Source organism: Anomalospiza imberbis, chromosome 7 (genome assembly GCF_031753505.1).
Source record: "Anomalospiza imberbis isolate Cuckoo-Finch-1a 21T00152 chromosome 7, ASM3175350v1, whole genome shotgun sequence".
Lineage (NCBI taxonomy): Eukaryota > Metazoa > Chordata > Aves > Passeriformes > Viduidae > Anomalospiza > Anomalospiza imberbis.
The window spans coordinates 23,063,171-23,090,152 of record NC_089687.1 but is presented as its reverse complement, the minus strand read 5'-3'; the positions used below and the strand labels follow the sequence as shown (position 1 = coordinate 23,090,152).

The 26,982-nt window shown below is 41.0% G+C and overlaps 1 protein-coding gene across 1 annotated transcript in view; it reads left to right on the top strand.

Annotated features, from left to right (window-relative positions):
* The window catches only part of TTN (titin), a 239,148-nt gene that overhangs the window by 193,278 nt on the left and 18,888 nt on the right, over positions 1 to 26,982 (top strand). Inside the window, 14 exon segments of the mRNA XM_068195998.1 lie at positions 62 to 17,167; positions 17,493 to 17,789; positions 17,889 to 18,476; positions 18,573 to 18,875; positions 19,001 to 19,297; positions 19,751 to 20,038; positions 20,125 to 20,424; positions 20,523 to 20,825; positions 20,986 to 21,291; positions 21,432 to 23,198; positions 23,294 to 23,590; positions 24,148 to 24,435; positions 24,530 to 24,829; positions 24,909 to 26,975. Of these exon segments, the coding sequence (XP_068052099.1) occupies positions 62 to 17,167; positions 17,493 to 17,789; positions 17,889 to 18,476; positions 18,573 to 18,875; positions 19,001 to 19,297; positions 19,751 to 20,038; positions 20,125 to 20,424; positions 20,523 to 20,825; positions 20,986 to 21,291; positions 21,432 to 23,198; positions 23,294 to 23,590; positions 24,148 to 24,435; positions 24,530 to 24,829; positions 24,909 to 26,975 (24,507 nt within the window).

Here is a 26,982-nt window from a genome sequence, read left to right as displayed (position 1 = left end):
CAGAGAGCATAAGAGTGACTTCTGCTGCAATGTAATGTTTTATCTTTTATTTGCTTTTCAGACCCACCAGGTCCACCTGCAAATCCAAGAGTGACTGATACCACAAAGACAAGTGCATCTTTAGCCTGGGGCAAGCCTCACTATGATGGTGGTCTTGAAATCACTGGCTACACAGTAGAGCATCAAAAAGAAGGAGAAGATGAATGGGTGAAAGACACAATAGGGACTGCTTTAAGAATCACTCAGTTTGTTGTAGCTCCTCTGCAGACTGGAGCCAAATATAATTTCAGAATCTCTGCCATGAATGCTGCAGGTGTCGGTGAACCGGCAATAATTCCAAGTGTGGAAATCATTGACCGAGAAGAGATTCCTGACTTTGAACTGGATGCTGAGCTAAGAAGAACACTTGTTGTTAGAGCTGGATGCACTATTCGGATTTTTGTACCAATTAAAGGACGTCCAACTCCAGAAGTTACATGGACAAAAGATGATGTTTCACTCAAAGGACGTGCCAGTATTGAAAATACCGACTCTTTTACACTCTTGATTGTCACAGAGTGCACCAGATATGATGCAGGAAAATATGTAATGACTCTTGAAAATGCTGCTGGTAAGAAGACTGGCTTTGTAAATGTAAAAGTCTTGGATACACCAGGTCCACCAATAAACCTTAAGCCTAGAGAAATAACCAAAGACAGCATCACCCTCCAATGGGATATGCCTCTGGTAGATGGAGGTTCACGTATAACAAACTATATTGTTGAGAAACGTGAATCAACTCGGAAGGCATATTCAACAGTCACAACCAACTGCCAGAAGTGTTCCTTCAAGATTCCTAATTTGGCTGAGGGGTGTGAATACTATTTCAGAGTACTGGCTGAAAATGAGTATGGTATTGGTGAACCAGCTGAAACTACAGAACCAGTAAAAGCTTCTGAGGCCCCATCCCCCCCTGAGAGCCTTAATATTATGGATGTAACACGGAATTCAGTTAGCCTAGCTTGGCCAAAACCAGAACACGATGGGGGCAGCAAGATCACTGGGTATGTAATTGAAGCACAGAGAAAAGGAACCAACCAGTGGGCACACATTACCACTGTAAAAACGCTGGACTGTGTAGTAAAGAATCTAACTGAAAATGAAGAGTATACTTTCCAGGTTATGGCAGTTAACAGTGCTGGACGAAGTGCCCCAAGGGAAAGCAGACCAGTTATTATCAAGGAGCAAACAATGTTACCAGAGTTTGACCTCCGTGCTATTTACCAGAAAACAGTCATTGCCAAAGCTGGTGACAATATCAAGATAGAAATCCCTGTACTTGGTCGTCCAAGGCCTACTGTGACTTGGAAGAAAGAAGACCAAATACTTAAGCAAACACAAAGGGTAAATTATGAAAATACAGCAACTGCAACCATACTGACCATCAATGAATGTATTCGAAGTGATAGTGGTCAATATCCGCTGTCAGCTAAAAATATTGTTGGAGAAGTTAGTGAAGTAATCACAGTTCAGGTTCATGACATACCTGGACCACCTACTGGACCAATCAAATTTGAAGAAATTTCATGTGATTTCCTAACATTCTCGTGGGAGCCTCCTTTGAATGATGGTGGTGTACCAATAAGTAACTATGTTGTAGAAATGCGTCAGACTGACAGTACCACGTGGACTGAATTGGCAACTACAGTGATACGCACTACATTTAAAGCCATTCGTCTTACTACTGGAGTTGAGTATCAGTTCCGTGTTAAAGCTCAAAACAGATATGGAGTTGGTCCAGCCATTACTTCAGAGTCTGTAGTTGCCAACTACCCATTTAAGGTACCTGGGCCTCCTGGCACTCCTCAGGTGATTGCAGTCACCAAAGAAACCATGACCATTAGCTGGAATGAGCCAGTTACTGATGGTGGAAGCCCAATACTGGGATATCACATTGAAAGAAAAGAGCGAAACAGCATTGTTTGGCAGACTGTAAGTAAAATGTTGGTGTCAGGAAATATCTTTAAATCATCTGGACTTACCGATGGCATTGCATATGAATTCCGTGTTATAGCAGAAAACCTGGCTGGGAAGAGTAAGCCAAGCAAACCATCTGAGCCTGTGTTTGCCCTGGACCCAATAGATCCACCTGGTAAGCCAATACCTCTGAACATTACAAGACATGCAGTTACACTGAAGTGGACTAAACCAGAATATAATGGAGGTTTTAAGATAACTGGCTACACTGTTGAAAAAAGAGACCTTCCTAATGGCCGTTGGCTGAAGGCTAATTTCAGCAATATACTAGAGACTGAATTCACTGTAAGTGGTTTGACAGAAGATGCTGCCTATGAATTCCGTGTCATTGCTAGGAATGCTGGTGGAGCTGTTAGTCAGCCCTCAGAGCCATCAGATGCAATCACTTGTAGAGATGACATTGAAGCACCAAGGATAAAGGTGGATGCTAAATACAAGGACACCATAGTGCTGAAAGCAGGTGAAGTTTTCAGACTTGAGGCTGATGTTTCAGGTCGTCCTCCACCAACTATGACATGGACAAAGGGAGAAAAAGAACTTGAGGACACAGCAAAATTAGAAATAAAAACAGCAGATTTCTCTACCACTCTCATCAACAAAGATTCCTCAAGAAGAGATGGTGGTGCTTACACACTTACTGCAACAAATCCTGGTGGCTTTGCCAAGCATATCTTCAATGTTAAAGTTCTTGATAGACCTGGTCCCCCAGAAGGGCCTTTGGCTGTGTCTGAAGTCACTGCAGAAAAATGTGTGCTGTCATGGCTACCCCCACTGGATGATGGAGGAGCAAAGATTGACCATTATGTGGTTGAAAAACGTGAAACAAGTAGATTGGCATGGACATCTGTAGGCACAGAAGTTCCAGTGACTAAACTGAAGGTTACTAAACTGTTGAAGGGCAATGAGTATGTGTTCCGAGTTATGGCTGTTAACAAATATGGGGTTGGTGAGCCTCTGGAATCAGAGCCCATTCTTGCAGTAAATCCATATGTTCCACCTGATCCACCTAAAACACCTGAAGTTACAGCAATTACAAAGGATTCTATGGTTGTCTGTTGGGGCCATCCTGATTCTGATGGTGGAAGCCCAATAACTAACTATATTGTGGAACGTCGAGACAGGACTGGTCTACGGTGGGTGAAATGTAACAAAAGGGTTGTTACTGACTTACGTTTTAAAGTGTCTGGACTGACAGAAGGCCATGAATATGAATACAGAGTCATGGCAGAAAATGCTGCTGGTGTCAGTGAGCCAAGCCCAGCCAGTCCATTCTATAAAGCCTGTGATACTGTATTTAAGCCTGGTCCCCCAGGTAATCCTCGTGTTTTGGATAGCAGCAAGTCCTCTATTACAATAGCATGGAACAAACCAATATATGATGGTGGTTCGGAGATCACAGGTTACATGGTTGAGATTGCACTACCTGAAGAAGATGAGTGGAAGATTGTAACTCCACCAGTGGGTCTAAAGGCCACTTCTTTTACCATCACTGACTTGAAAGAAAACCAAGAGTATAAAATACGGATATATGCTATGAACTCTGAAGGTCTTGGGGAACCTGCTGTTGTTCCTGGCACTCCAAAAGCTGAAGAAAGAATGCTACCTCCAGAGATTGAACTTGATGCAGAGCTACGTAAAGTTGTAACTATTAGAGCTTGCTGTACTCTAAGACTCTTTGTCCCAATAAAAGGAAGACCAGCACCTGAAGTGAAATGGACAAGAGAACATGGGGAATCTTTGGATAGAGCAAGCATTGAATCAACAAGCTCTTATACTTTACTTATTGTTGAAAATGTAAATAGATTTGATAGTGGCAAATACATACTGACAATTGAAAACAGCTCAGGTAGTAAGACAGCATTTGTGAATGTCAGAGTTCTTGATACTCCAGGGGCACCTCAAGATTTGAAAATAAAGGAAGTTACAAAATCTTCAGTTACACTCACATGGGAGCCTCCTCTCATAGATGGTGGCTCTAAAATTAAAAATTACATTGTTGAAAAGCGTGAATCAACACGAAAAGCTTATTCAACTGTTAATGCCAATTGCCACAAGACCAGCTGGAAAGTTGATTCACTGCAAGAAGGCTGCAACTACTACTTCAGAGTCCTAGCTGAAAATGAGTATGGAATAGGCCTTCCAGTTGAAACTTCAGAATCCATAAAAGTATCAGAAAGACCACTTCCACCAGGGAAAATAACTTTGTTGGATGTGACAAGAAATAGCGTAACCTTATCTTGGGAAAAACCTGAACATGATGGTGGTAGCAGAATTCTGGGCTATATTGTAGAAATGCAGAGCAAAGGCAGTGAAAAGTGGTCAACCTGTGCTACCGTAAAAGTTACTGAAGCCACTATCACAGGACTGATCCAAGGTGAAGAATACACCTTCCGTGTTTCAGCTCAGAATGAGAAAGGTATCAGTGATCCTCGCCAGCTGGGTATACCAGTTGTTGCAAAAGATCTTGTGATCCCACCAGCTTTCAAACTACTGTTTACCACTTTCAGTGTTCTAGCAGGAGAGGACTTAAAGGTTGATGTTCCTTTTGTTGGCCGACCCAAACCAGCAGTGTCTTGGAATAAAGACAATGTGGCATTGAAGCAGACTACAAGAGTAAATGCAGAAAGCTCAGAAAACAACACAGTGTTAACAATAAAAGAAGCATGCAGAGAAGATGTGGGAACATATTTAGTTAAACTTACAAACTCTGCTGGTGAAGCAACTGAGACACTAAATATTGTTGTCCTTGACAAACCAGGACCTCCAACTGGACCAGTAAAAGTAGATGAAGTAACAGCAGATAGTATTACCATTTCCTGGGAACCACCCAAGTACGATGGTGGTAGCTCTATCAATAATTACATTGTAGAAAGAAGAGACACTTCCACCACGACTTGGCACATTGTGTCAGCTACTGTTGCAAGAACAACTATAAAAGCATGTCGTTTAAAGACTGGCTGTGAATATCAGTTCAGAATTGCAGCTGAGAACAGATATGGGAAGAGTACATATCTCACCTCAGAGTCAATAATAGCCCAATACCCATTTAAAGTTCCTGGTCCACCTGGAACTCCTTTTGTAACAAATATCTCAAAAGACAGCATGGTGATACAATGGCATGAACCAGTCAATGACGGCGGTAGCAGGATCATTGGTTATCACTTGGAGCGCAAAGAAAGAAACAGCATTCTATGGGCTAAACTGAATAAAACACCTCTTCCAGATACCAAATTTAAGACAACTGGCCTTGAGGAAGGTCTTGAATATGAATTCAGAGTCTATGCAGAAAACATAGTAGGAATTGGAAAGGCAAGTAGAGCATCTGAATGCTATACTGCACGTGACCCATGTGACCCTCCAGGTCGTCCAGAACCTGTAATTGTCACAAGAAGCTCAGTAACACTCCAGTGGAAGAAACCTATATATGATGGTGGAAGTAAAATCACAGGCTATGTTGTTGAAAAGAAGGAATTACCTGATGGCCGTTGGATGAAAGCAAGCTTTACAAATGTCATCGATACTCAATTTGAAGTAACTGGTCTAGTTGAAAACCAGAGATACGAGTTTCGTGTTATAGCACGAAATGCTGCAGGTGTTTTCAGTGAACCATCTGAGAGCTCAGGGGCAATTACAGCAAGAGATGAAGTAGAACCACCTCAAATAAGTATGGATCCGAAATACAGAGACACTATTGTAGTGAATGCTGGTGAGTCATTCAAGCTTGACGCTGATGTTCATGGCAAACCAATACCTTCCGTTCAGTGGTTAAAAGGTGATCGTGAGCTGACAAGCACTGCTCATATAGAAATAAAAACTACTGATTTTGCAACAAGCCTCAGTGTGAAGGAAGCCACGAGAGTTGACAGTGGACAGTATGTACTACTGGCAAAAAATGTTGCAGGTGAAAAGAAGGTTCCTGTTAATGTCAAAGTTCTTGATAGACCTGGGCCTCCAGAAGGACCTGTTGAGTTTACAGGTGTTACAGCTGAAAAATGCACGCTGTCATGGAAACCTCCACTACAAGATGGTGGTAGCGATATTTCACACTACGTTGTAGAAAAAAGGGAAACCAGTCGGTTGGTGTGGACTGTCTTTGACTCAAATGTGCAAACCCTGAACTGCAAAGTTACAAAACTTCTAGAAGGAAATGAGTATGTCTTCCGCATCATGGCAGTAAATAAATATGGTGTTGGTGAACCTCTGGAGTCTGACCCAGTAGTTGCAAAGAATCCATTTGTTGTGCCACTTCCTCCAAAGGCTCCAGAAGTCACAGCAGTTACCAAGGATTCTATGATAGTTGTATGGGAAAGACCAGCCTCAGATGGTGGCAGTGAAATCCTAGGCTACGTCCTTGAAAAACGAGATAAGGAAGGCATTCGCTGGACAAGATGTAACAAACGCCTGATAAGTGAACTGCGATACAGAGTGACTGGTCTTATAGAAAATCATGATTATGAGTACAGAGTTTCAGCTGAAAATGCTGCTGGTCTTAGTGAACCAAGTCCACCTTCTACTTACTACAAAGCATGTGATCCTATTTACAAGCCAGGCCCACCCAATAATCCTAAAGTTACGGATGTTACAAGATCTTCAGTTTTTCTTTCATGGGGTAAACCTATATATGATGGTGGCTCTGAAATTCAGGGGTACATTGTGGAAAAATGTGATGTAAGTGATGGTGAATGGTCAATTTGTACCCCTCCAACTGGAATTAAGAATACTCACATGGAAGTAGAAAAATTAGTGGAAAAACATGAATACAAATTCCGCATATGTGCAGTTAATAAAGCAGGAGTTGGAGAGCATGCAGATGTTCCTGGTTCTGTTATTGTAGAAGAGAAGATGGAGGCTCCAGACCTCGACCTTGACATGGAATTAAGGAAGATTGTAAATGTGAGAGCAGGAGGTTCCTTAAGACTGTTTGTTCCCATCAGAGGTCGTCCAACACCTGAAGTAAAATGGGGTAAAGTGGATGGTGACATCAGAGAAGCAGCTATTATTGATACTACTAGTAGCTTTACTTCCCTTGTTCTAGATAATGTTAACAGATTTGATAGCGGAAAATATACTCTGACCTTGGAAAACAGCAGCGGAACAAAGTCTGCATTTGTCAGTGTAAGAGTACTGGATACCCCAAGTGCACCTGTCAATTTAAAAATCAGAGAGATCACTAAAGACTCTGTTTCGCTTTCATGGGAGCCTCCTCTCTTGGATGGTGGAGCAAAAATAAAGAATTTCATTATTGAAAAGCGTGAAGCAACAAGAAAGGCGTATGCAGCTGTTGTAACAAACTGCCACAAGACCTCATGGAAAGTAGATCAACTTCAGGAGGGCTGCTACTACTTCTTCAGAATCTCTGCTGAGAATGAATATGGAATTGGCCTCCCTGCAGAAACCAGTGACCCAATTAAAGTTGCTGAAGTTCCACAGCCTCCTGGGAAAATAACAGTGGATGATGTCACAAGAAACAGCGTCTCACTAAGCTGGGCAAAACCAGAACATGATGGTGGTAGCAAAATCATACAATATATTGTTGAAATGCAAGCAAAAGGTAGTGAGAAGTGGTCAGAGTGTGCTCGTGTTAAAACACTTGAAGCAGTTGTTACTAATCTAACTCAAGGGGAAGAATATCTTTTTAGAGTAATGGCTGTAAATGAAAAGGGTAAGAGTGATCCTAGAGCACTTGCAGTTCCAATAGTTGCAAAAGACCTGGTGATTGAACCTGATGTAAGACCTGCTTTCCACAGTTACAGTGTTCAGGTGGGACAGGACCTAAAAGTAGAAATACCAATTGCAGGTCGACCTAAACCAACTGTTACCTGGGTTAAAGATGGCCAGCCACTGAGGCAGACAACAAGAATCAATGTTAGCGATTCAACTGATCTCACTATATTGAATCTTAAGGAAACTAGCAAAGAAGACAGTGGCACTTATGAAATCACTGTGGCTAATGTTGTTGGGCAAAAGTCTGCCTCCATTGAAATTATTACTCTAGACAAACCTGACCCTCCAGTGGGACCTGTGAAGTTTGATGAAATAAGTGCAGAAAGTATTACCCTGTCATGGAATCCCCCAGTGTACACAGGTGGCTGCCAAATCACCAACTATATTGTGCACAAGAGAGATACAACAACAACTGTATGGGAAACAGTTTCGGCTACTGTTGCAAGAACTACACTGAAGGTGACTAAACTGAAAACTGGTTCAGAATACCAGTTCAGAATATTTGCTGAGAACAGGTATGGGCAGAGTTTTGCATTGGAATCTGCACCGGTCGTAGCACAGTATCCCTACAAGGAACCAGGACCTCCTGGCACACCATTTGTGACAACAGTTACAAAAGACTCCATGGTTGTACAATGGCATGAACCAGTAAATGATGGTGGCAGTAGAGTGTTGGGTTACCATCTTGAGAGAAAGGAGAAAAACAGCATTCTGTGGACTAAAGTAAACAAGACTATTATTCAGGACACAAGTTTTAAGACAAATAACCTTGAAGAAGGAATTGAATATGAGTTTCGAGTTTCTGCAGAAAATATTGTTGGTGTAGGAAGAACAAGTAAAGTTTCTGAGTGCTATGTAGCTCGTGATCCATGTGATCCTCCAGGTCGCCCAGAAGCTATAATAATAAAAAGAAGCTCTATTACTCTACAGTGGACCAAACCAGAATATGATGGTGGAAGTAAGGTTACTGGTTATATTGTAGAGAAACGTGACTTACCAGATGGTCGCTGGATGAAAGCAAGCTTCACAAATATCATTGAAACTCAGTTCACTGTAACAGGACTTACTGAAGACCAAAGATATGAATTTAGAGTCATTGCAAAGAATGCTGCAGGTGCAATAAGCAAACCTTCTGACAGTACAGGACCAATAACAGCAAGGGATGAAGTTGAACTTCCACGAATTTCAATGGATCCGAAGTACAAAGACACTATTGTTGTAAATGCTGGTGAAACATTCAGACTGGAGGCTGATGTTCATGGAAAGCCACTTCCAACCATTAAGTGGTACAAAGGAGATAAAGAGCTTGAGGATACTGCTAGATATGAAATAAAGAACACAGATTTCAGTGCATTAATAATTGTAAAAGATGCTGTTAGAGTTGATGGTGGACAGTACATTCTTGAAGCCTCTAATGTTGCAGGAACAAAGACAGTAACAGTAAACGTAAAAGTCTTGGACAGGCCAGGACCTCCAGAGGGCCCTGTCCAAGTTACAGGAGTTACAGCTGAAAAATGTGCACTGGCATGGGGTCCTCCTCTTCATGATGGTGGCAGTGATATTTCTCATTATATTGTAGAGAAGAGAGAAACTAGCCGCCTGGCATGGACTGTGGTTGCTTCAGAAGTTTTACCTACAATGCTGAAAGTAACAAAACTCTTGGAAGGAAATGAATACGTCTTCCGTATCATGGCAGTAAACAAATATGGGATTGGTGAGCCATTAGAATCTGTGCCAGTAATGATGAGAAATCCATTTGTGGTTCCTGGACCACCAAAAGCCTTGGAAATTACCAACATCACAAAGGATTCTATGACTGTCTGCTGGACCCGGCCAGACAGCGATGGAGGTAGTGAAATCATAGGTTACATTGTAGAAAAGAGAGACCGAGCAGGCATCAGATGGATAAAATGCAATAAACGCCGCATTACAGATTTGCGATTAAGAGTTACAGGTTTAACAGAAGATCATGAATATGAATTCAGAGTTTCTGCTGAAAATGCTGCTGGAGTTGGTGAACCAAGCCAAGTTTCTCCCTATTTCAAAGCTTGTGACCCAATGTTCAAGCCTGGCCCACCTACAAATGCCCATGTTGTGGATACCACCAAAAGTTCAGTTATACTCGGTTGGAGTAAACCTATTTATGATGGTGGTTGTGAAATCCAGGGATACCTTGTAGAAATCTGTAAAGCAGATGAAGATGAATGGTCGCTTGCTACTCCACAGACAGGCATACGTGCCACTCGATTTGAGATCAAAAAGCTTACTGAACATCAAGAATACAAACTACGAGTGTGTGCTCTCAACAAGATCGGTGTGGGAGAGGCTGCATCAGTTCCTGGTACTATTAAACCAGAAGACAAACTTGAAGCTCCAGAACTTGATATTGATTCAGAGCTAAGGAAAGGGATAGTGGTTAGAGCTGGTGGGTCTGCTAGGATTCACATACCATTCAGGGGACGACCAACCCCTGACATCACATGGTCCCGAGAAGAAGGTGAATTCTCAGAAAAAGTTCAGATTGATAAAGGCATAAATTACACACAACTTTCAATTGACAGCTGTGATAGAAATGATGCTGGAAAGTATATTCTTAAGCTGGAGAACAGCAGTGGTTCTAAATCTGCATTTGTTACAGTGAAAGTCTTGGACACGCCAGGACCCCCGCAAAACTTTGTGGTAAAGGATATAAAGAAGGATTCTGCTGTATTATCTTGGGAGCCACCGATTATTGATGGTGGTGCAAAGGTAAAGAACTATGTAATAGACAAGCGTGAGTCAACCAGGAAGGCATTTGCAAATGTAAGTGCTAAGTGTGCCAAGACAAGTTTTAAAGTTGAAAATCTTACAGAAGGAGCAATTTATTACTTCAGAGTTATGGCTGAAAATGAATATGGAATTGGTGTTCCAGTTGAAACCAGGGATGCTATCAAAGCCTCAGAGCCACCTCTGCCTCCTGGGAAAGTAACACTCACTGATGTCACTCAGAGAAGTGCATCACTTACGTGGGAAAAACCTGAACATGATGGAGGTAGCAGAATTTTGGGATATCTTGTTGAAATGTTGCCTAAAGGAACAGAAAAATGGAGTGTCGTTAGTGAGACCAAAACATGTAATGCAGAGGTGTCTGGTTTGAGTCCAGGACAGGAATATCAATTCCGTGTGATTGCCTACAATGAAAAAGGCAAAAGCGATCCCAGAGGACTTGGAATTCCTGTGATAGCTAAAGACCTGACTATTGAGCCAAGTTTCAAACTGATGTTTAATACATACAGTGTACAAGCTGGAGAAGATCTGAAGGTAGAAGTACCATTTATAGGTAGACCCAAACCTACTATTACTTGGACAAAAGATGAGCAGCCACTGAAACAGACGACCAGATTAAATATTGAGAATACGACAACATCAACTATTTTACATATTAAAGAAAGCAACAGGGAAGACTTTGGTAAATATACAGTAACAGCAACAAATGCAGCAGGTACAGCAACAGAGCACCTAAGCATAATTGTACTGGAAAAGCCTGGCCCACCACGAGGACCTGTCCGCTTTGACGAGATTAGTGCAGACTTTGTTGTTTTATCATGGGATCCACCTGATTATACTGGTGGCTGCCAGATAAGCAATTATATAGTAGAAAAGCGTGACACAAGCACTACCACATGGAGCATTGTGTCAGCAACTGTTGCAAGAACAACCATCAAAGCAACAAAGCTTAAAACAGGTTCTGAATACCAGTTCAGGATTTCTGCTGAAAATAGGTATGGTAAGAGCTCTCCTTTGGCTTCTAAATCAATTGTTGTGCAATACCCCTACAAGGTTCCTGGACCACCTGGGACCCCATTTGTTACAGCAGCTTCCAAGGACCATATGATCGTACAATGGCATGAACCAGTTAATGATGGAGGAAGCAAAGTTCTTGGCTACCATCTTGAGCGTAAAGATAAGAACAGCATTCTTTGGACAAAACAGAACAAGTCACTTATTGTGGAAACCAAATATAAAACAGATGGCCTTGAAGAAGGTCTTGAATATGAGTTCAGAGTTTCTGCTGAAAACATTGTTGGCATTGGCAAAGTCAGCAAAGTATCAGAACTGTATGTTGCCCGAGATCCTTGTGACCCACCTGGCCGTCCAGAGGCCATTGTTGTTACAAGAAGTAATATCACACTGAAGTGGAAAAAGCCAGAATATGATGGTGGAAGCAAAATAACTGGTTATATTGTAGAAAAGAAAGAGCTGCCAGATGGTCGCTGGATGAAAGCCAGCTTTACAAATGTGTTGGAAACAGAATTTACAGTAAGTGGTCTTGTTGAAAACCAACGATATGAATTCAGAGTAATTGCAAGAAATGCAGCCGGTTGCTTGAGTGAACCATCTGAAAGTACAGGGCCTATTACTGCCAGAGATGAAATTGAAGCACCAGGAGCTTCTTTGGATCCTAAATACAGAGATGTCATTGTTGTTCATGCTGGAGAAACCTTTGTTCTTGAAGCTGATATCCATGGCAAACCTATTCCTGACATTACATGGTCAAAAGATGGTAAAGACCTTGAAGAAACAACTGCAAGAATGGAAATTAAATCTACCATTGAGAAAACAATTCTCACTGTCAAAGACTGTATAAGAGTAGATGGAGGTCACTATACTCTTAATCTCAAAAATGTTGGTGGCACCAAATCTATACCAATCACTGTAAAAGTGCTTGACAGACCAGGACCTCCAGAAGGACCTTTGAACATTACAGGTGTCACTGCAGAAAAATGCTACTTGTCATGGTCTCCACCTTCACATGATGGTGGTTCTAGTATCTCACATTATATCATTGAGAAGAGAGAGACAAGTAGGCTTTCATGGACACAAGTAGCAACAGATGTGCAGGCTCTTAATCACAAAGTAACCAAACTCCTTCCTGGCAATGAATACATTTTCCGTGTAATGGCAGTGAATAAATATGGAGTTGGAGAGCCCTTGGAATCTGAACCAGTTGTAGCTCGTAATCCATACAAACCCCCTGGTCCTCCTTCAACACCTGAAGTTTCTGCAATCACAAAAGATTCTATGGTGGTAACATGGGGTCGCCCAGAAGATAATGGAGGAGCTGAAATTGAAGGTTACATACTTGAAAAACGAGACAAGGATGGTATCCGGTGGACCAAATGCAATAAGAAAAGGCTGACAGACTTGCGATTCAGAGTAACAGGTCTAACTGATGGGCATTTCTATGAATTTAGAGTGTCTGCTGAAAATGCTGCAGGGGTAGGGGAACCCAGTGAGCCATCCATTTTCTATCGTGCTTGTGATGTATTATATCCACCAGGTCCACCTAGCAATCCAAAAGTTACAGATACTTCCAGGTCATCAGTTTCCCTTGCCTGGAGTAAGCCCATTTATGATGGTGGTGCTCCTGTTAAAGGGTATGTAGTGGAAGTAAAAGAAGCTGCTGCTGATGAATGGACTACCTGCACCCCACCAACAGGCCTTCAAGCAAAACAGTTCACCGTGACAAAACTGAAGGAGAACCAGGAGTATAACTTCCGCATCTGTGCCATCAACTCAGAAGGAGTAGGAGAGCCTGCAACTATACCTGGTGCAGTCTTAGCAGAGGACAAGACTGAACCTCCTGAAATTGAACTTGATGCAGATCTCAGAAAAGTAGTCACTGTACGTGCTAGTGGTACTTTACGCCTGTTTGTCACCATCAAAGGAAGACCAGAACCTGAAGTTAAATGGGAGAAAGCAGAAGGAACAATTAGTGAGCGAGCTCAGATTGAAGTCACCAGTTCCTACACAATGCTGGTCATTGACAATGTCAATAGATTTGATAGTGGTAGATACAATCTTACTTTAGAGAACAACAGTGGCAAAAAATCTGCTTTTGTTAATGTCAGAGTGCTTGATACACCTAGTGCACCTCTAAACCTGACAATCAGAGAAGTGAAAAAAGATTTTGTAACTTTAGCCTGGGAAGCACCACTTATTGATGGCGGAGCTAAAATTACCAACTACATAGTTGAAAAGCGAGAATCTACGAGAAAGGCATATGCCACAGTTACAAGCAACTGTACTAAGAATTCCTTCAAGGTTACTCAACTACAAGAAGGATGTAGTTATTACTTCCGTGTTCTAGCTGTAAATGAATATGGGGCTGGTTTGCCAGCAGAAATTGCTGATCCAGTTAAGGTGTCTGAACCACCCTCTCCACCTTCAAAGGTCATTCTTGTTGATGTGACTCGCAATTCTGCATCAATTAAATGGGAAAAGCCAGAGAGTGATGGTGGTAGTAAAATTACTGGTTATATAGTAGAAATGCAGAGTAAAGGAAGTGTAAAATGGAGTGCATGTACACAGGTGAAAACATTGGAAGCAACAGTAACAGGCTTAAGTATGGGAGAAGAGTACAGTTTCAGGGTGATTGCTGTTAATGAAAAAGGAAAAAGTGATCCAAGAGAACTTGGTGTCCCGGTCATTGCAAAAGATATTGAAATCCTGCCGTCTGTTGAGCTTCTTTTTAACACGTTCACGGTGAAAGCTGGAGATGATCTTAAGATTGACATTCCATTCAGAGGACGACCTCTTCCCACTGTTAGCTGGAAGAAGGATGGGAATCCCTTAAAACAGACAACCAGGGTAAATGTTCAAACATCAAAGACTTTAACTTCACTGTCCATCAAGGAAGCTACAAATGAAGATCTGGGACATTATGAATTCCATCTTTCAAATACTGCTGGAACAACAACAGCTTCTCTAACTGTAGTTGTCCTTGACAGACCAGGACCACCAACTGATGTTAAAATTGATGAAGTTAGTGCTGATAGTGTAACTCTATCTTGGAAACCTCCAGCATATGATGGTGGATGTCACATTAGCAATTACATTGTGGAGAAGAGAGATACTACCACAACAACATGGGAGGTCGTATCTGCAGCAGTTGCAAGAACATCAATTAAAGTATCTCGACTTGTCACTGGATCTGAATATCAGTTCCGTGTTTGTGCAGAAAACCGCTATGGGAAAAGCTCTTACACTAATTCTCCTTCTGTTGTGGCAGAGTATCCATTTAAGCCTCCAGGTCCACCAGGAACACCTCGTGTGGCACATGCAACTAAATCTTTCATGATTGTAACTTGGCAGGTGCCGGTTAATGATGGAGGTAGCGTAGTACTAGGATACCATTTGGAGCATAAAGAAAGAAGCAGCATTCTTTGGACAAAAGTCAACAAGAGCCTCATAACTGATACACAAATGAAAGTTACAGGTCTTGATGAAGGACTGATGTATGAATATCGTGTGTATGCAGAAAACATTGCTGGAATAGGCAAATGCAGCAAAGCATGTGAACCAGTTGCTGCAAGAGATCCATGTGATCCTCCTGGTCAACCAGAAGTTACTAATATTACAAGAACATCTGTCTCGTTGAAGTGGACTAAACCAGAATACGATGGTGGAGCTAAAGTAACAGGATATATTATTGAACGCCGAGAACTACCAGATGGTCGTTGGTTAAAATGTAATTTTACTAATGTGCAAGAAACATACTTCGATGTAGGTGGACTTACAGAAGACCAGCGTTATGAATTCCATGTGATTGCAAAGAATGCTGCTGGACTCTTCAGTCAGCCATCTGAATCAACTGGACCTGTGACCGTGAAAGATGATGTAGAAGCTCCAAGAATTATGATGGATGCCAAATTCAGGGATGTTGTAGTTGTGAAAGCTGGAGATGTGTTTAAAGTCAATGCTGATGTTGCAGGACGGCCAATACCAGTGATTTCATGGACAAAGGATGGCAAGGAGCTTGAAGGAAAAGCTAGAGTTGAAATAGTCTCAACAGATTACACAACTGCAATAACCATTAAGGACTGTATCCGAGGTGATTCAGGACAGTATGTACTAACATTACAGAATGTTGCAGGAACAAAATCTTTGGCAATTAATTGCAAAGTACTTGATAGACCTGGCCCACCTGCAGGTCCATTAGAAATAAATGGCCTTACTGCTGAAAAGTGCCATTTATCATGGGGACCCCCTCAAGAAAATGGTGGTGCAGATATTGATCATTATATTGTGGAAAAACGTGAGACCAGCAGAATTGCATGGACACTTTGTGAAGGAGAGCTTAAGACAACATCTTGTAAAGTGACAAAATTACTGAAGGGTAATGAATATATTTTCAGAGTAATGGGAGTTAACAAATACGGCGTTGGTGAGCCTCTAGAAAGTGTTGCTGTCAAAGCCCTAGACCCATTTACAGTTCCAAGCCCACCTACATCTTTAGAGATCACCAGTGTGAGCAAAGATTCAATAACTCTGTGCTGGGCAAGACCTGAGTCTGATGGAGGCAATGAGATCTCGGGCTATGTTATTGAAAGGCGTGAGAAAACCAGCTTAAGATGGATTCGTGTAAACAAGAAGCCAGTTTATGATTTAAGAGTGAAATCATCGGGTCTCCGTGAGGGATGTGAATATGAATTCCGGGTTTATGCAGAAAATGCTGCTGGCCTCAGTCTCCCAAGTGAAACCACACCATTGATTAAGGCAGAAGATCCAATCTTCTTGCCATCACCCCCATCTAAACCTAAGATTATGGATTCTACAAGGTCAAATATCACAATTGGTTGGACAAAGCCACTGTTTGATGGAGGTGCTCCAGTGACAGGATACACAGTTGAATACAAGAAAACTGATGAAACTGACTGGACAACAGCTATTCAGAATTTAAGAGGCACAGAATATACCATAACTGGATTAACATCAGGCTCTGAGTATGTTTTTAGAGTGAAATCCATTAACAAAATGGGTGTCAGTGAACCAAGTGATGTCTCAGAACCTCAGGTGGCAAAAGAAAGAGAGGAAGAACCTGCCTTTGAAATTGACAGTGAAATGCGGAAGACTTTAATTGTAAAGGCTGGTGGATCGTTCACAATGACTGTTCCTTTCAGAGGCAAACCAGTCCCAAATGTAACATGGAACAAACCAGACACTGATCTCCGTACACGTGCAAGCATTGACACTTCAAGTAATTGTACATCTCTTACTATTGAAAAAGCAACAAGAAATGATTCTGGAAAGTACACATTAACATTGCAAAACATTCTGAACACTACCACCTTGACTTTAATAGTCAAAGTTCTTGATACGCCTGGCCCACCATCTAATATTGCAACAAAGGATATAACTAAAGAATCTGCTGTTTTATCTTGGGATGTTCCTGAAAATGATGGTGGAGCACCTGTAAAGAACTATGTAATTGAAAAACGAGAAGCTAGCAAAAAGGCATGGGTCACTGTGACAAACAACTGTCATCGCCTGTCCTACAAAGTGACTGGTTTGCAAGAAGGTGCCATTTACTACTTCCGTGTTTCTGGAGAAAATGAGTATGGTGTTGGAATACCTTCTGAGACCAAAGAGGGAACAAAAATAACAGGTATGTTTTACTATGAAAAAAATTTGTTAATACTTAAAATATTATGGGTTTTAAAGTGTTAACTTCAATATAATGTCAAAAGCTTTATATCTGCATACAGTTAAATAGATCATTTTTGTAGGTATGTCTGTGGTTTTACAAATAAAAAAAGAGCTAAGTAATAGCTTGAATTTTAAATTTTGCTTGGATTTTACTTAAAATATTTCTAATATACAAATTGGTTTAAAAACACATTTTCTTGATCCAGATCATGTTCCTTTGTAATTGCTAATATAAAAAGTCAATATCTTCTATATTGTTTAACCTGTTGCACTTTTTTTCTCAGAAAAACCCAGCCCACCAGAAAAGCTAGGAGTAACAAACGTCACAAAGGACAGTGTTTCTCTTTCATGGCTAAAACCAGAACATGATGGTGGAAGCAGAATTGTTAGTTACCTCCTTGAAGCTCTTGAGAAAGGACAGCAAAAATGGGTTAAGTGTGCAGTTGTAAAGACAACTCATCATGTTGTCCATGGTCTTAAGGAAAACGTTGATTATTTCTTCAGGGTGTCTGCAGAAAACCAAGCTGGTTTAAGTGATCCTAAGGAACTACTGCTCCCCGTTACAGTAAAAGAACAATTAGGTATGCTTCCTGACATGAAACAAAAGTTACATTCAATGGCATTCACATTTTAAAAGATGGAACATTCTTTTAATGGTTTGGAAATGTTTTCTTTTTCAGAATCTCCTGAGATTGACATGAAGGGCTTCCCTCATAACACTGTATATGTTCGAGCAGGATCAAATCTAAAAGTTGAAATTCCAGTTTCTGGAAAACCAGTGCCAAAGGTGACGCTCTCTAGAGATGGTGTTGCACTGAAACCTACCATGAGATTTCACACAGAAACCACTGCAGAAAGTCTCATCATTAACCTTAAAGAAAGTGTGGCTGCTGATGCTGGCAGATATGACATTACTGCTGCAAACTCAAGTGGCACCACAAAGTCATTTGTTAATATTGTTGTGCTGGATAGACCTGGTCCTCCTGTTGGTCCTGTTGTCCTTAGCGATGTCACTGAAGAGAGTGTAACACTCAGATGGCAACCACCAGCTTATGATGGTGGAAGTCAGGTTACCAACTATATTGTACTGAAAAGAGAAACAAGTACTGCTGCTTGGTCTGAAGTGTCTGCCACTGTTGCTAGAACTGTTATCAAAGTTATGAGGCTCACAACAGGAGAAGAATACCAATTCCGCATCAAAGCTGAGAACCGCTTCGGCATCAGCGATCACATAGACTCGCAATGTGTGGTTGTCAAGCTTCCTTACAGTGAGTAACGTGCTTCTCATGGTATACATTGATGATTTTGTGCTCTGATTTTGAAAATATCATTTTGTTAACAATCAATTCTTTTGCTACCATCAGCTACCCCGGGCCCTCCTTCTACACCATGGGTCACTAATGTTACCCGAGAGAGTATTACTGTTGGATGGCATGAACCAGTCACTAATGGTGGCAATGCTATCATTGGATATCACCTGGAAATGAAAGACAGAAATAGCATATTATGGCAGAAGGCTAACAAGACCCTTATTCGTACCACTCATTTCAAAGTCACCACAATCAGCGCTGGCCTTATCTATGAATTTAGAGTTTATGCAGAAAATGCAGCTGGCATTGGAAAAGCAAGTCGTCCTTCTGATCCAGTCCTTGCAATTGATGCTTGTGGTATGTACTCTCTATAAAATAATGAAGCCCAACCATTTTATTACCCCTGTGATAATCTGTTCTGTACAATAAGACAATATTCAAAATAGCTGTTAATTGTTGCAATATTTTGTTTCCTTCTGCAGAACCACCAAGAAATGTTCGTGCCTCAGATATTTCCAAGACCTCTATCACTCTCTCCTGGCAGAAGCCAGCATTTGATGGTGGTAGCAAAATCACTGGATACATTGTAGAAAAACGTGATCTTCCAGATGGCAGATGGACAAAAGCTAGCTTCACCAATGTTATTGAGACTCAGTTCACAGTATCTGGCCTGACACAGAATTCCAAGTATGAATTCAGGGTCTTTGCAAAGAATGCTGTTGGTTCCATTAGTAATCCCTCAGATGTTGTAGGTCCTATCACATGTGTTGATACATACGGTAAGTGTTTTGCAATGATATAATGATACCATTTTGGTGTACTAGGAAAAATGGCTGTGCTGTTTTGTAGATTCATGGTCTTTTAAATATGGAAGGCTAGTTTAAAGTGATTCAAGAAGCATGACTGACTGTGAGCATTTGGGCATGATTGTAAGGAGTATCTTTGTCTGTATCTCCATTTTTAAAGTCTTCTGGTATCTTTATTCTCTGAGCAAAAGAAGTCTGCCCATGGTTCAAGTGTTTATATTTATACATGTAATTGTCTCTCCTTCATAGGATTAGTTCTAACTTATTCTAGGTTTATGATTAAAGTTATATATGCTCTCTTACTGTGATCTGTATTTATCAAATATCTTTAACTATTAGATTAAATAAGGTAGTATTATTTGGAGATTTTATTAAATACAGGGCTACAATAAACACGTTTTTAACTTATTCTTATTTGTCCTTAAGGTGCACCTGAAATCGATGTGCCACCAGAATATACAGAAGTGGTGAAATACAAAGCAGGAACTTCAGTTAAGCTAAAACTAGGCATCTCAGGCAAGCCTATACCCACAATTGAATGGTTCAAAAATGGCAATGAGGTACTAACCAGTGCACTAGTGTCTTTTGAAAGCACAACTGAATTTGCTTCTATACTCATCAAGGATGCAAATCGACTCGACAGTGGCACCTATGAATTAAAATTGAAGAATGCCATGGGTTCAGCATCAGCCCATGTTAGAGTACAGATACTTGGTAAGTCTTGAGATGCAACTGTGTTTGCTATTAAACAATAATTCAGTAGTGAATACTTAACATCTTCTTTCTTCTGCCTTCCACAGACAAGCCAGGACCTCCAAATGGACCTATACAGTTTAAGACAGTCACTGCTGAAAAGATTACAATAATGTGGGACCCACCAGCAGATGATGGTGGTGCACCTATAACGCACTATGTTGTTGAAAAGCGGGAAACAAGTCGGGTTGTATGGTCTTTAATTTCTGAAAAACTGGAGGGATGTATCATAACTACAACAAAACTAATCAAAGGAAATGAATATGTGTTCCGTGTCCGTGGTGTGAACAAGTTTGGAATTGGTGATCCGCTGGAATCTGAGCCTGTTATAGCCAAAAATTCATTTGGTAAGAAATAAGTTCTATAAAATAACTTACGCAACTGAATTGTCTTGTGTGCTCTTTGTAAGTAGCACTGTTTTACTGATATATGATTTTTTATTCAGTTACACCTGGACCACCTAGTACACCAGAAGTCACGAAGATAACCAAGAATTCTATGACTGTTGTTTGGAGTAGGCCCACTGTTGATGGAGGCAGTGAAATATCAGGATATTTTCTGGAGAAACGTGACAAGAAGAGTCTGAGTTGGTTCAAGGTCTCTAAAGAAACGATTCGGGACACCAGACAGAAAGTAACAGGTCTGACTGAAAACAGTGAATATCATTTCCGAGTTTGTGCTGTCAATGCAGCTGGACCAGGTCCGTTCTCTGAGGCTTCTGACTTCTACAAAGCTGCAGATCCTGTTGGTAAGATTCAATGTGCATTTCTTCCAATATGTTAGAAATCAATGGAAAATGAGTAGTTAGGGTGGGATTGTACTGACATAATTGAGGGCAGATTTTCTTCCTCTTACAATTAATGGGATTCTGATTGGTGTTTTTTTCCCCCGTAAACTGTCATTTACAGATAAGCCAGGCACACCAACAAAGCTGAAAGTTGTGGATACAACCAAGACATCTGTTACCCTTGGCTGGATTAAACCTGCTTATGATGGAGGAAGTCCAATTACCCACTATGTGGTGGAGAAGAGGGAAGGTGAAGAGCAAGAATGGACTGTAGTCAGTACCAAGGGAGAAGTGAGAACAACTGAATATGTTGTATCCCACCTTCAGCCAAGTGTTAATTACTATTTCCGTGTATCTGCTATGAATTGTGCTGGACAAGGAGAGCCTATTGAAATGATGGAACCCGTTCAAGCTAAAGATATTCTTGGTACTGTATTTCTTTGTGATTTATCATTTTCCTGTGTGGGTTTTTTTTTTTTTTTTTTTTTGAGGGTTTTTTTTTTTGAAACCATTTCTTATTTTACATTCCAAGTATGTATTATTATTTTTTTTTATTTATTTCCACAGTGGCACCAGAGATTGATCTGGATGTTGCTCTTCGGACATCTATTGTCGCTAAAGCAGGTGAAGATGTAGAAATAATGATTCCATTCAAGGGAAGACCTCCTCCAACAGTCACATGGAGAAAGGGTGACAAGAATCTTGGGACTGATGAAAGATATATCATCCAAAACACAGAATCATCTACACTACTTATTATTCCTCAAGTTACACGAAATGATACAGGAAAATATGTTCTTACAATTGAAAATGGAGTTGGAGAAGCAAAATCATCATTTGTGAATGTAAAAGTACTTGACACGCCTTCTGCATGCCAGAAGCTGCAGCTCAAGCATGTTTCTCGTGGCACAGTTACGCTGGTATGGGAGCCACCTCTCATCAATGGTGGTTCTGAAATAACAAATTATGTTGTTGAAAAAAGAGATGCTACAAAGAGGGCCTGGTCAACTGTTACAACAAAGTGTTCTCATACCACCTTTAAACTGACTAACCTGTCAGAAAAGACTGCATTCTTTTTCCGTGTTCTTGCTGAAAATGAAATTGGACTAGGTGAACCTTGTGAGACAACTGAACCAGTGAAAGCTGCAGACATACCTGGACCTGTAAAAGACCTAGCCATGAAAGACTCTACAAAGAGTTCTGTTAAATTGCAGTGGAGCAAACCTGACTATGATGGTGGTAGCATTATATCAGACTATGTTATCGAAAAGAAACTTCAGGAAGAGAAAGAATGGACATACGCCGGCACAAGCAAGAGCTGTGAATTTGTAGCTGACAAACTTAAAGAGCTTTCTGTCATGGAATTCAGAGTCTTTGCTAAAAACGAAAAAGGCATGAGTGACTCTGTTACTGTTGGGCCCATTACTGTGAAAGAACTTATAATAACACCTGAGGCTGACCTTTCTGATATTCCTGGAGGTCAGATTGCAGTAAGAATTGGACATAACCTGCATGCTGAATTGCCCTATAAAGGTAAACCTAATCCATCAATGAGCTGGCTCAAGGACAACCTCCCTCTTAAAGAAACAGAACATCTTCGTTTCAAGAAAACTGAAAACAAGATAAGTTTAAGTATCAAGAATGTGAAAAAGGAGCATGGTGGAAAATATACTTTAATTCTTGACAATGTAGTCTGCAGAAAGTCGTTCACAATCACTGTAATCACTCTTGGTCCTCCATCTAGGCCAAAAGCACCTTTAAGAATAGATGAAATCAAGGCAGATAGTGTAGTTTTGTCATGGGAGGCTCCTGATGACGATGGGGGAGGAGAAATTACTGGCTACAGTATTGAGAAGAGAGAAACATCACAAATGAACTGGAAGCTGGTGTGTTCAAGTGCTGCAAGAACAACCTTCAAAGTACCAAACCTTGTTAAAGATACTGAATATCAGTTTAGAGTTCGTGCAGAAAACAGATACGGAGTGAGCCCACCTCTTGTCTCAGCAGATGTTGTGGCAAAGCACCAGTTTAAACCCCCAGGTGCCCCAGGCAAACCTGTTGTATACAACGTAACTGCTGATGGAATGAGCATTTCTTGGGATGCTCCCGTTTATGATGGTGGTTCAGAGATTATGGGATACCATGTTGAAAAGAAGGAAAGAAACAGTATTTTGTGGCAGAAAGTTAATGTTGCATTAATATCTAACAGAGAATACAGGATTACTGGACTGCTTGAGGGCCTGGATTACCAATTCCAAGTATATGCTGAAAACGCTGCAGGTCTAAGCCGAGCTAGCGAGCCAAGCAAATTTACTTTGGCAGTCTCTCCAGTGGGTAAGTGAATGATTATACACTCATCCAAAAAAATTCTGTTCTTGTAGATTATTGTGAGCAGTAATAAAAATAAATCTTGATTATCTTCCTTTTAGACCCACCTGGTACTCCTGATTACATTGATGTCACCAGGGAAACAATCACCCTGAAATGGAACCCCCCATTGCGTGATGGAGGCAGTAAAATTGTGGCTTACAGCATTGAGAAGCGGCAAGGAAGTGCAGACCGTTGGCTTAGGTGTAACTTTACTGATGTCAGTGAGTGCCAATATACAGTTACAGGGCTCAGTCCAGGTGACCGATATGAATTCAGAGTGCTTGCAAGAAATGCTGTTGGTACAATCAGCCCACCTTCACAGTCTTCAGGTTATATCATGACCAGAGATGAAAACGGTAAGATTTTTTTTTTAATATGCTTGGGTATTGAAGCCAGATAAAGTTTCTGGCTGTTCTGATGGGAAGTGGGAAGTCAAGGGGCAAAGGACTTGTTACTGAGGTCCTCCCAGTCAATTCAGAACATTTATGCTCATACTCCAAGGTGGGAAGGTCTAAATTAAAGACCCAAATCTGGCAGATGTACATAATCAATTGCTACATTGCTCTTGGATAAGCAGCAGTGGCAAAACTGGAAAGAAGGCATGGACTGCAATATTCTGATGCACTGAATAATTTCAAAATTAAAATGTGCCTCAGGTTGCTTGGCATACTATTAACACCACATATTAACCATATCTTTCACCTTTATATACGTGCAAATATATATATGATGCACTTACGGATACTTACAGGAAAAATAAGTTTATCATTCATAAAATAACTGCTATTTATAGAATGCCATTTTGTAAGTGAAATAATTTTTATATCATAGTCTTTTATAATTAATACATTTAGAAGAGTATCAGAAAAATATTTAGGTATATGGAAATTTATTTATATTTTGCTTTTTTTAGTTGCTCCAACAATTGAATTTGGTGCTGAACACTTTGAAGGCCTTACTGTTAAAGCTGGAGAGAGCATTAGACTTAAAGCTCTAATCAGAGGACGTCCAGTACCTAAAGTGACATGGTTTAAGGATGGTAAAGAGATTGATAAAATGATGAATATAGAAATAACTACAGCTATTGGATATAGCACAATCTTCATTAGAGATGCTGTCCGGGAACATCGTGGAGTGTACACAGTAGAAGCCAAAAATGCATCAGGCACTAAACGAGAAGATATTACCATCAGAGTACAAGGTATTGCACCAAGCACTTTCAGCATGCTTTTTATTAAAATAGTATTTTATTCTGAGTGCCAGCAAATTGTAACTCTGAACCTTTGAAATTGCAGATACACCAGGAAAAGTTGGTGGACCAATACGATTCACAAACATCACTGGAGAAAAAGTCACAGTATGGTGGGAGCCTCCAGCTAATGATGGCTGTGCTTCTATTTCTCACTACATAATTGAAAAACGTGAAACCAGCAGGATTGCTTGGGCATTAGTTGAAGATAAATGTGAAGCTTGCAGCTATACAGCGCTTAAATTAATTAAGGGCAATGAGTATCAGTTCCGTGTCTCTGCAGTGAACAAATTTGGAGTTGGCAGACCATTGGAGTCTGATCCAGTTATCGCACAAATACCTTACAGTAAGTTTCCACCTCATTCTGCACAAATATCCATGGAGTTACCATCTTGTCCTTCTAATTACACTTTTTGTTTTTGCAGCTCTCCCTGATGCACCAGGAACTCCAGAGCCTACCAATGTAACAGGAGACAGTATCACACTTACATGGGCAAGACCAGAGTCAGATGGTGGAAGCGAGATAAATGAGTACATTCTTGAAAGGAGAGAAAAGAAGAGCATGCGCTGGGTTAAAGTATCCAGTAAGAGGCCCATTACTGAGAACAGATACAGAGTAACTGGCCTTATTGAAGGCAATGAGTATGAGTTCCATGTCATGGCTGAAAATGCTGCGGGGGTTGGACCTCCAAGTGATGTTTCAAAGCTGATTAAATGCAGAGAGCCAGTCAGCCCACCAAGTGCTCCGAATGTTGTAAAAGTGACAGACACATCAAAGACTAGTGTAAGCTTAGAGTGGACAAAGCCAGTTTTTGATGGAGGCATGGAAATAATTGGGTACATCATTGAGATGTGTAAAGCTGATCTTGAAGCATGGCAGAAAGTCAATGCAGAGACTGTTATTGCTACTAAATATACCGTTGTTGATTTGGAGGCAGGAGAACACTATAAATTCAGAGTTAGTGCTGTCAATGGTGCTGGCAGAGGAGAAAGTTGCGAAGTTCCTGCTTCAGTCCAAACCGTGGACAGGCTTTCTGCACCTGAAATTGATATTGATGCAAACTTCAAGCAGACTCATATTGTAAGAGCAGGTGCAAGCATTCGTCTATTTATTGCCTTCTCTGGAAGGCCAGTTCCTACTGCAGTGTGGTCCAAAGCAGATGCCAATCTTAGTTTGCGTGCTGACATTCAAACAACTGATTCATTCAGCACATTGACTGTAGAGGAATGCAATAGAAATGATGCTGGCAAGTATGTCTTTACTGTGGAAAACAACAGTGGAAGCAAGTCTATTACATTTACTGTCAAGGTTTTGGACACACCTGGTCCACCAGGTCCTATTACATTTAAAGATGTGACTCGAACATCTATTACTTTAATGTGGGATGCTCCTGTTCTGGATGGAGGTTCTCGTATCCACCACTATGTTGTGGAAAAACGTGAAGCAAGTCGTCGTAGCTGGCAAGTAGTGAGTTCAAAATGCACTCGACAAATCTTTAAGGTCACAGATCTGGCAGAAGGTATGCCATATTACTACCGAGTATCAGCAGAAAATGAGTATGGTGTAGGTGAACCCTGTGAATTAACAGAACCAGTTGTGGCCACAGAAGAACCTGCTCCACCTAAGAGACTAGATATTGTTGATACAACCAAATCTTCTGTAGTTTTAGCTTGGCTTAAACCTGATCATGATGGTGGTAGCCGTATTACTGGATACCTTCTTGAAATGAAACAAAAAGGATCTGATTCCTGGACTGGAGCTGGACAAACCAAGCAACTTACTTTCACTGTTGAAGGCCTTGTGGAGAACACAGAATATGAATTCCGGGTCAAGGCAAAGAATGATGCTGGCTACAGTGAGCCAAGAGAAGCTTTCTCTTCTGTTATCGTTAAGGAGCCACAGATTGAGCCAACAGCAGATCTCAGTGACATAAGCAGACAGCTTATAACATGCAAGGCTGGAAGCACCTTTACTATTGATATACCAATCAGTGGGCGCCCAGCTCCAAAAGTGACATGGAAACTTGAGGAGATGAGGCTGAAGGAAACTGAAAGAGTGACCATCAAGACAACAAAAGACCGAACCACACTGACTGTAAAAGACAGTATGAGAGGTGACTCTGGTAAATACTACCTTACACTTGAGAACACTGCTGGTGTGAAAACATTTACTGTCACAGTGGTAGTCATAGGAAGGCCAGGTCCTGTCACTGGCCCAATTGAAATATCGTCTGTATCCGCTGAGTCCTGTGTGTTGACCTGGAAAGAACCTGAAGATGATGGTGGCAGTGACATTACAAACTACATTGTAGAGAAACGTGAATCTGGCACAACAGCATGGCAGCTGGTGAATTCCAGTGTGAAACGCACACAGATCAAAGTCAGTCATCTCACAAAATATCAAGAGTACAGTTTCCGAGTAAGCTCAGAAAATAGATTTGGCGTCAGCAAGCCAGTTGAATCAAAAACAGTAGTTGCTGAGCATCCATTTGGTGAGTG